Source organism: Sinocyclocheilus rhinocerous, unplaced genomic scaffold, assembly GCF_001515625.1.
Source record: "Sinocyclocheilus rhinocerous isolate Xijiao unplaced genomic scaffold, SAMN03320098_v1.1 scaffold190, whole genome shotgun sequence".
Classification (NCBI taxonomy): domain Eukaryota; kingdom Metazoa; phylum Chordata; class Actinopteri; order Cypriniformes; family Cyprinidae; genus Sinocyclocheilus; species Sinocyclocheilus rhinocerous.
The window spans coordinates 280,069-290,872 of record NW_015623079.1 but is presented as its reverse complement, the minus strand read 5'-3'; the positions used below and the strand labels follow the sequence as shown (position 1 = coordinate 290,872).

The following is a 10,804-nucleotide window of genomic DNA, read 5'->3' as shown; positions in this document are numbered from 1 at the left end:
GCATCCTAACTCAAGCTACTATCAAATGTGCATTTCTAAGAGACAAAAAAGTGATATTATTATTATTATTAATATTATCAGGCAACCCAAGCCTGTTTCTTGATTTGAAACTATCACTCATTAGAACATGCAGAACTAAAGAAAAAAAAATTTCTGTTTAGATATTTATTTTGTTAAGGAAAATTAATGGTCTGGTTTCTGCAATTTCCACTTTGGAGCAAAAATCTGGCTTTAAACCTGAAAGAAATAAAGATTTGACATTTATCGTGATAATTATCGATATCGACTGATATGAAAAAAAACATTATCGTGATAATTGTTTTGGCCATATCGCCCAGCCCTAGTATAACCAATGTTTTTTGTGTTGTCAACATAATAAGACCAGATAACTTTGATTGAGTGATTTATTAACGTTACTGGAGTGAAGTTTGTTCGTAATTTTAACAGACTCTCGCTAGAATGTTAGCCAAAGTTCTGTGAACATTCTCTGTCAAAGTTCTATGAATCTTTATTGGTTATGCGAACATTACAGGAAAACATGAAGGGAACTTTCCCTTTTATCATTTTGCAAACATTATGGAAACAGTACTTTTGAATGCTCTCTAAACACTCTGAAATAAATAGCTTTTAAAGGGATACTCCACCCCAAAATGAAAATTTTGTCATTAATCACTTACCCCCATGTCGTTCCAAACCTGTAAAAGCTTCGTTCGTCTTGGGAACACAATTTAAGATATTTTGGATGAAAACCGGGAGGCTTGTGACTGTCCCATAGACTGCCAAGTAAATTACACTGTCAAGGTCCAGAAAAGTATGAAAAGCATCGTCAGAATAATCCATCTGTCATCAGTGGTTCAACCGTAACGTTATGAAGTGACGAGAATACTTTTTGTACGCGAAGAAAACAAAAATAACGACTTGCGTTTTCTAACGACTTACGAAAACAGCGCATCCGTGCAGCGCAGCTGACACAGAAGAGTGTACACTGCTTGCGTTCAGCGGATATTCTCCAAAATGGCACTACGGTGATGTGGAGAGACACAGAGGAGACGAATGAAGTCGTTATTTTTGTTTTCTTCGCGTACAAAAAGTATTCTCGTTGCTTCATAAAATTCAGATTGAACCACTGATGGCAGATGGATTATTCTGACGATGTCTTTCATACTTTTCTGGACCTTGACAGTGTAATTTACTTGGCAGTCTATGGGACATTCACAAGCCTCCCGGTTTTCATCCAAAATATCTTAAATTGTGTTCCGAAGACGAACGAAGCTTTTAGGGGTTTGGAACGACATGAGGGTAAGTGATTAATGACTAAATGTTCATTTTGGGGTGGAGTATCCCTTTAACGAGCACATTATCACACGTTTCTAACTCTTTGAATATATATTAACTAATGCTCCATTAAGCATTATATAGTGTTTATAATAATTTTGATTAATAAATCATTAACAAAGTAAAAAAAAATAAAAATTATTTTGTTATATATAAAAAAAAAACATACACGTTTCAAGATAAGAGAGCAAGACAGAATTGACATGTCTTGCAACTACACCTTTAATTAAAAACTGATAAAGACTGAATAAAATTGGTCACTTACTATATAGGATTGGCATTATGTTACATAAGCCATCTTCTAGTTCTAAAACTCTGGTATGTACAAATCACCAGATAAAATACTAGCCTATAATAACAGGCCTATTTAAGAAAGAACATGCTATTTTGTTGATGTACATTAGGTATGAAATATGTCAAATTATAAACACAGTAGGGCTGCAACAACTAATCGATAAAATTGATTATTATCGATAATGAAAATCATCGACAGCGATTCTCATTATCGATTATAATCGATAAAATCGATTATTATCGATAATGAAAATCATCGACAGCGATTCTCATTATCGATTAGTCGGGTCTGCCCACAGTGCACGTCCAACTTCAGCCGGTCGCATCAAATTACAGCACTGAATAACGCATTTCTATGGACAAAATGCATTTAAAATAGTGGAGGAAACAGAATGAGCTCCTGCAGAAAAAGTATGTGATCAAAGCTGCCCAAAACATGAGAAATCTTTATTTTAAGCTTCAAGCTGATGCATTAGCGTAATGGCTTGCCCTGTCAGACACTTTGACAGATACGTGTGTGCGTCCTCAGCGCAAAAAACTTTCAGTTAACGGTCATATCCTTATCTGTAAATGACACAAATTCACGCGAGCCTTTCCATTTTTGCATAAAGGCCCACCCTGACAGTCTGCGTTAAGTTGAAATCTTTACTGAAAGAGCGCCGGCGCGGCGGGCACAGGCAGGTAGGCGCATTAAACAGACGGACCACAGTAGAGAGGGAGACAATATTCAGCGCAAAAACATTCATTGTGCTGAAATATCTGTTGTTGAACATTAAATTTAGGTTTAAAAGTCAACATACAGTGCGAGTAATTTATGAGAATAAGAACTGTGAAGGGACAGCAGTGTGTAATTGTCTGAATATAAATGTCAGACGCTTTTACAGGATAAAGAAATGACAGAGGAGATGGACTGTGATCAAAGTGCAGGCAACGCGTGTGTGGTGGATTAGGTTTGACACTCTGTGTTTGATTAAGTTGACTTGTGTGTCATACTGATCATCGGTTGATTGCTCAAGTCTAAGCAATGTATTGGTGTGATGTAAAATGAACGAGAGGCAGTAAAAGAAGCAGCTCACAGCTCACAGTCTCACAGTGTGTTTATTAGTTCGAGCTGAGAGGTCAGTCCTATCTATTGCTAGTGGACTATTTAACAAAATATCCAGAGGTACTGAACATACCAGACAAAACAGCCCACACGGTAATACAAAAAATGAAATCAGTCTTTGCCAGACATGGCATCCCGAAAGAATTAGTGAGTGACAATGTTCCATTTGCCAGTTACGAGATGAAGTCATTTGCGGCAAGAAAGCGTTGCAAACTGGCACAGACCCACATCTAGTGCGGGTTTCCACTTTCTGTGGAAGCTTTTCTAACTTGGCTTACAAATTGGCTCACATCGGGGATTCTCCTCTTCTGAATGAGTGACACTTATGTGCTTGATTACCTGTCCTTCATTAGCATTGTCTGTTTTTGTTGAGAAGTACTTATGTTAATTACTTAATTATAATGAAGTATTATAATTATTGGGACAATTAGCCATTTTGTTTTCCCTAATTTTCATACCAACGATGATAAACTAATGTGGAAAATAAAGACATAACCTATTACTAGGCCTACTTATTTTCTGCTGCCCATCAACGCGGAGATATACATATAAATATATACTATTGTTAAACAGTAATTCAATGGTAAAATCCATGACTACACTAAAGAGATATTGAAATCGCCATTATACTGTGATATATTCTTGCTATGACTATATCATTGAATTATAGATATCTGTACTGTCAGATGGGCTGTATTTTGACATTTTATTGTTGAAATAATACAAACAGAGTGGTTTCACTTCACGCTTAGTGTAAACAGGCCATTCAATTTAAGGTCAAATAATGAGATTCCATCTACATACACTCTAAAAAATGCTGGGTTAAATACAACCCAGCACTGGGTGAAATATGGACAAACCCAGCAATTGGGTTGTTTTGACCCAGCGGTTGAGTGAAATGTTTAACCCAACCTTCTGGGTAGTAACCCAACCACTGGGTCAAAACAACCCAATAGCTGGGTTTGTCCATATTTTACCCAACGCTGGGTTGTATTTAACCCAGAATTTTTTAGAGTGTACTGTTAACCTGGACTAACCTGTGTGGACTGTGTAAGGTCCGCCCACTGGTCCAACGACGGTAGAAGGATTCTTGCGTGTTGCTGTCTTTCCTTTTATGCATCACATTGTCTGTTTATTGCAGCGTTTTAGCATATCTCTTTAGGGGGTTTCAAGTGAATTATCTTGATTTCTGTGGGAGGCTGTACCTCATTTACATACAGAAGGTATTTTGTGTGAAAGACCTGGGAGTAGTCTGTTTTCAATATTTATGGCTACCTGTTCTATTGTTAAGAGAATGAGACCCCTTTACCAGACATACAGAGACCTTTCAAACGACTTCAAACATGAATTGTTGCATTGTAATAAACTCTGATTAAGAAAGGTGGTTTTGGTGATCTCTGCAGTGTCCTGTGTTCAGATGGAAATGAGGGGAGAGAGGGGAAGAGTGAAGGTGTGGAGCTTTTGTTTCTCTCAGTTGGGTGTATTGCTTTAGGCTTGCGAGACAGAGTTCAGGTGTTGATTCTCGTGAGAGTTCCTTGTTTTTTCAGACTGTGACCTTCTTCTGATCCAGCCAAATGGCATCAATAATCTTACAACTGGATGACAGTTAGGTCATTGATGCAAGCAAACCCCGCACCCATCTCCGCTCTCAAGCCAGCTGTTCCAAACGTCATCCTGGAGCACAACCTCCTCCTCAGCTCCACCACATGGCCCTCTCGCACCAGAGACTCCATCTGCTTCCGTGTCTGAGGATTCTAAAGAGCCAAAAAATAGTGTTGTCATCTTAAATTTCAATTAAAAAAAAAAAAATAATAATAATAATACAAATAATATAAAAATAATAATTACACCCCTGAACCCAAGCATAAAATGGCCCCTAAGTCTATATTTATCTAGGGTCCCAACATAGTTCCCAAAAGGCTTCATTTGGGGACTCTTCCCAGCAAATACTGATATATGCAATCATTTGTCTAATTAATAGGCATTTATTTTATTCCTTCATTCACTCATTCATTCATTTAAATCAACTGACAGCCCAAACAAACACACATAACAGTATAGTACAGCAGTCTAATTTGGAGGTATTTTTAAGGACAAACATGATTCTGAGACACCGCAAGCCATTGCAAATGGTAAGTTATTGATCAGATCAAAAATCAATAATGTTCTTAAATACAGGTGCATCTCAATAAATTAGAATGTCGTGGAAAAGTTCATTTATTTCAGTAATTCAACTCAAATTGTGAAACTCGTGTATTAAATAAATTCAATGCACACAGACTGAAGTAGTTTAAGTCTTTGGTTCTTTTAATTGTGTACTTCAGTCTGTGTGCATTGAATTTATTTAATACACGAGTTTCACAATTTGAGTTGAATTACTGAAATAAATGAACTTTTCCACGACATTCTAATTTATTGAGATGCACCTGTATAAAAGGTTAAAAAAGAGGGCAGCACCAGACACTCTTCCCAGCATTTGCTTTTAGTATGCCAGGTTCAGTAATGAGTCAGCTGTAATGCATCTAATCATGGATTTTTTTAAACAGTCTGGACGGAAAAATTATTCATTTTTTTCCCGTCGCTGAAAGCTTATCTCTACAGCCTAGACAGAACAGGCTTCCGATTAATCCAAACATGTAAGCTAGCTGAGCCAACTAAATATGTGAACACAAGAATGTTTAAATAGCATTAAAAGTCCACAATCAGTAAAAGCACCACTTAAACATACCACAAAGTGAAATGCCACTTTCCATCTATTTTTGCTGGGCTAATGGCTTTTTTTTGTTTGTTTTTTCTCACAACTGCCAGCTGGTTGCCCCGTAGTGTACTACTATATACACCAGTCATCCAGTGCTGGCGGAGTTTTACATTTGCAAGAGGAGGTCAGCCAGACATATGACTATTAAATTTGCCTGAGCAACAAAAACCGAAAAAGAGATGCAAACTGTACTAATATACTTACAAAACAATGTGTAATTTCTGAACATATCTGAAAATAGCACTAAAAATAGCTGTTTCAATGTACCATCTCTGAGATCTCAATATTTAAAGCATAAGACCTTTTTGATATATTAAAAACATAGTGATACTATAATATCACCATGGCATACCATGGTACATCCACTTTAGTACTGAAAATCTGAAACCATCACTGTCCCATATACTGTACAGGACCAGTACTTTTTGTAAGGGTGGAAATACCATGGTTTTTCTAAGTGTACCATTGTAGTACCATCCAATTATAAAAGAGCACTGGGGTATGGCAATGAAATCAGATGCATACCATGTTACTTTCATATATTTCATGGTACAAAAATGCATGGGCCATGGTATTTACCTAGTACTCCAATGTACTTCCAAGAATGCCACAGTACTACTATGGTATGTATTGGTGGATTTAGCCTAGTTATGTGCGTTTGTTGGTGATCAGAAAGCAGTTCTGTTATGAGCGCACTTCATGTCACAAAACACGTGGGCAAATGTTACTGACACTCACTGGTCTGTTCCTTATATTGCTAAAAAGACTGTTACGCTGATCTTCATATTTACTACATTTAAAGAGCACATGCTCTACTGTTTCAAAAACATCACATTCATCACACATACCATTTTCATGCTTCCCCATTAATGCAAGTGTTGAATTTAGTCCTGTGTGACCCATCCTTAATCTAGAAATCATTACTTCTTCCTTTCTGTGTCTTCCATAAAACTGTTCCTTTTTCCCTACTGATTTTACAATATTATAATACCACCTACCTGTGCAGGTATTTTCTTTGTTGCCATATTCTTATTATTTCCCTATTAATTACTGTTTTTATCTCATTCCTTCCCAGAGGTACCTTAACATCCACCAAGTTTTTCTTTAAAGCTTCTTTTGCTAACTTATCCGCTGTTTCATTTCCTACTATCCCGATATGTGCCGGTACCCAACAAAAGTATACGATTATACCCTCTATTTTCAGTCTGTACAGTAATGTATAAATTTCTACTAGCAGGTCTTCTCTATCAGTTTTTGTCGACAGTATACTTTTAAGAGCTGATGAAGAATCTGAGCAAATTACAGTCAGAGTCCTATTTGGCTTAATCTGTTCTGCCCACGGCAATCCTACTATTATAGCAATTAATTCTGTAGAATATACGGACAATTTGTCACTTAACCTTAAACTTATTTTCGCCTTAAATCTTGGAATGTACACTCCTATGCCCACTTTTTGTTTGATTGGGTCTTTAGACCCATCTGTATAGATCTGTATAAAAGAATAAACATTTTCTCTCATAAAAACATTGATTTCATAACTATTAGTATATCTTTCTTCTGCTTTTTCCCGGGCCTCCAACAATCTCATTTCAACAATGGGTTCAGGAATATTCCATACCGATACCCCATTTAATGGCATGTTGGGACAGATTTCTTCATTCTCCAGACCACAATCCTTGACCCACTGTTCATACTTCCAACCAAAACTGTTCCCTCCATTCTTTTTATATTCCCAACAATCATTTAAATTTGTGCGTGTACGATGATTCTTATTACTACCCTTCACCAAATACACAAAATAATGTTATTTTTAGCAACATCATATGGCCCCTTTAATCGATCGGATTGAGCTCGATCGGAATGAAATTCGATTGGATTGAAGGGGGTGGTTTATTCCTTTTCTAATACGATTGAGAGTGCATGTAAACACTCGATCGGATTGAACCCCGAAACTGGAAGGACTGCGCATGTGCAATGACGCAGAAATAGCGTAATGACGTATGACGCGCGGAACGAACGGCTCTTCCTTTTGAATAAAGGGTTGTATAAATGAGTGTCCTGTCATTATAGAACTCTCCTTTCACTCGGCCACTGTGAAGTGGAGCAGGACAACCTCCCACCAGTCCTTGTTTTGGATTCTTATCCACACGCGAACCCGTTTTGGGTGCGGGGAGGGGTATATGTATAGGCGGCACAGCGGTTTATATGTATATTTATCCATAAATTGTCTTTGCAACTTTACAGATCTTCTTTATGCACCAAGAGCTTGTAACACTCCAAAGAGAAAGGAAAACTTGAAATCGCATCATATGACCCCTTTAAAAATGGGTCTCCTGATGTTAAAGAGCCTGTCCTGGAATTGTGCCACAAGCTCATCCTCCTGTATTGGAATATATTTTTTGACAGTGATTGTACTTGTTCTTGTCTCTCCACCTTGCAGTGAGATGTTCACCTTCTCCTGGCACCACTGGCTTGGAGTCACTACTCTGCTTGAAGACCTGTTTAGGGGATAGGCAGAAAATTTGCAGTCCAAACAATCACCATAAGCACATGTCTTGGAGGTGCTGCAGACAGTGCTGTCGGACATTTCCTCTAAGTTTCTGGAGTCTGAAATGCCAAGTCTGTATAATTTGTCAGCCATGAACTGCAAGTTTTCGTGTGTCTTATACTGGCACGTCTCTCTGTCTCTCTCATTTGGTGGAACCACCCAAAATGGTCTCTGACGGCAGAAGAAAGCATAGGAAATATGTTGGTGCTTTCCTGTGGAGGTTGAGCAAAGAATCAGACAGTAGTCTCCTCTGTCTCTTAACCTTCTTTAGAGTTAGTTTGTTCTTCCTCCCTGTAGTCAGTCTGCTGACGTCATCCCTGAGGAAAAATTGTCTGACAGATTTTACAGTCTCCTTCTGTATGCTAGTTTCTTGGACTTGCTTTGTTTTTCTGATGGTTCGAGAATCACAACTGATGAGCTTCTTGCAGTATGTCTTGCATTTGTATTTTTTGATCCGCTTCTCTGATACCAGCTGCGCAAGACTTTGTTTTGACTTTGTGTCTTTAAAACTTTTGTATTTGTATTTCAGTGCTCCCAAAACAGCGAAGTGATATTTCAGGGCTTTCCTGACTTGGGTGTTGGCTCGCTGACCTTGAATAATTATTTTTGTTTATAACTTCTGGGCTGTGAAGATTTGCACGCTGCAGTCATATGTTACGTTTCTTCACCTTTTCATATCTTCGTTTCCAAGTGATGATCTTGTCTTTCAGTTTCTTTTTCTCCCTTTGTTTCCTTTGTGCATCTCTCCTATGTTGTCTCCTCCCTTGTTGTAGTTGTCTGTAAAGCAAAAATATTTTCTTGAAAAAAAGTTCTGACTCATTTCACCCTAGCTTGTTTCTCCCTCTGGACCACTATTTTCATTATATATTTTATAATAATTATTTGGCATTTTGTTTTTTTATGCCATTTACATCATATATTTGATCGTTATGAATAGACTTTTGTATTTTAAATGGTAGAAAATCCTGTTTTTGACCTCAAAATAAAGCACTTTCCCTCTGTACATGGCTGTGGGGACAAGCAGTTTTGTGGTACTTGGAATTCTATATAATTAATAAAAAAAAATAATGCCACATTGATAGCTCAGGAAGGTGTAATTGTTCAAATAACATATTGTTTCATTTTAAAATATAAAAATATTGTAACCCTAATGTGTATTTCAATTGTAATATTTCTGTAAAGTCTAGGGACAGAAAAGTGGACGTTTCTGTAGAATGACCCAGATAACTAAATAGTATGACGACCTATTTACGCGGAGGCTAATATTATTTCCTGCCTGTGTTGTCATATAAATCTACAAAATACAACTGTAGATACATCTATGTCAATCCCTTTTGTCGGGTAGAATTATAATTTAGCCTATATTTCATCAACAACCCATTACTCAGGAGCTAACTAGGTTAGTTTGGTTGATCACAGATAGCTCACTCGCTCCTTCTAGCTAACGTGACCTTCTCCACCACTTAAGTAGAAATTATTGTCATTTGACAAGGAATCTAGTCAGTTTGTTAAAATATTTTTTGTTTGAGAACTGAAGTATGATTATTTTGCACGTTTGTATTTCAGAGTACATCACAGCTCATGCATACAAATGCTGTAGGCTGCCAAACAGATGGTCCTATTGTTTTATTTAAGGGAACACAACTGTCTTTGAAAACAATCAGGTCCCACCTTCGAAGCAAAGGTAATGTTACTTATCATTAAGTGCGTATGTGCTGCGTTATAAGGACAAATTAATTGTGTACTATTGTTAATTGTAAGCTAGTTTAGCGGGGTAAGTCAGCTGCTATTTGCAGTTCTATTCATAATCATCAGGATCCGTCTGCGCTGATGGACAGAGAAGATGGCTTGTGCCCAGTTATTGAAATCTTGTATGGGTTACCATTATTCCCCTTACTAATTCTATTTTTTAACTGGTAGGCGTACAGGTGACAGTGTCGTCTCAAAGTGTGGATATCTGTTTGCTGTGTGAGCTACTGAAATTAGCTGCGCTGTGAAACAGCCAATCAGAGCAGAGCTCAACATTATTAATCATGACCCTTCCAAATAAGGTAATAACAGACCATTTCATTCCAGGACAAATCCTAGAGTTGTAAATGGACATGTAAAACCGTTTCTGGAGAATTTTTGCCCTTACCTAAAGCCGGGCTCACACTGTGCGATTTTTAATAGTCCTTTGCGATTGTTGCTTGTCACACTATATGAACACGATCCCAATGTCACACTGTAGGATCTCAGTTGTCATAATGTCAGACTGTACGACAGTCAAGACATGACAAAAAACGGAGAAGAAGACTTGTCCGGAGTTTTACGTCATCAATCCGTGACCCGCGTTCTCTCGCTATAATGGATATATATAAACAAAAGCAATATGTAGGGTTAGTTTTGTTTATTGCTATTTCTGTCAGATGTGTACAGAAGTGCTTATTGAAAATTAACAGAGGTTTAGATGTTGTTTTCGGACACTACCATGATGGAGATCAGTGTTTGCTTTAGTTGGGCTCTTGAACCTTGATTTTTTAACATTATTTTTAATTGGCTGCTTTAACAATTGTGTTTCTCAACACATTTGTTGTGGTAAAAAAGTGCCAAAGTACAATATGTAATGCTGTTCGTTGTGATTTGCAAATGACATCATCTTTAAAAAACAGGTTCACTGATTTGGTCCCGAAGCGATGTTATGGTAACATATTAGAGCAAAATAACAAGCGTACCACTATGAAAGATCACACACACATCCCGCACCTAGTAAGTATTAAAAACA

General features: G+C 37.4%; 1 protein-coding gene across 1 annotated transcript in view; it reads right to left on the bottom strand.

Annotated features, from left to right (window-relative positions):
• The window catches only part of LOC107729111 (glucose 1,6-bisphosphate synthase-like), a 21,341-nt gene extending 14,982 nt beyond the window's left edge, over positions 1–6,359 (bottom strand). Inside the window, exons 1-2 of the mRNA XM_016539863.1 lie at positions 6,341–6,359; positions 4,371–4,488 (exon numbers count right to left, since the gene is read on the bottom strand). Coding sequence (XP_016395349.1) covers positions 4,371–4,488; positions 6,341–6,359 — 137 coding nt within the window. The remainder of the gene's footprint in view (positions 1–4,370; positions 4,489–6,340) is intronic.
• Positions 6,360–10,804: the final 4,445 nt, after the last annotated feature.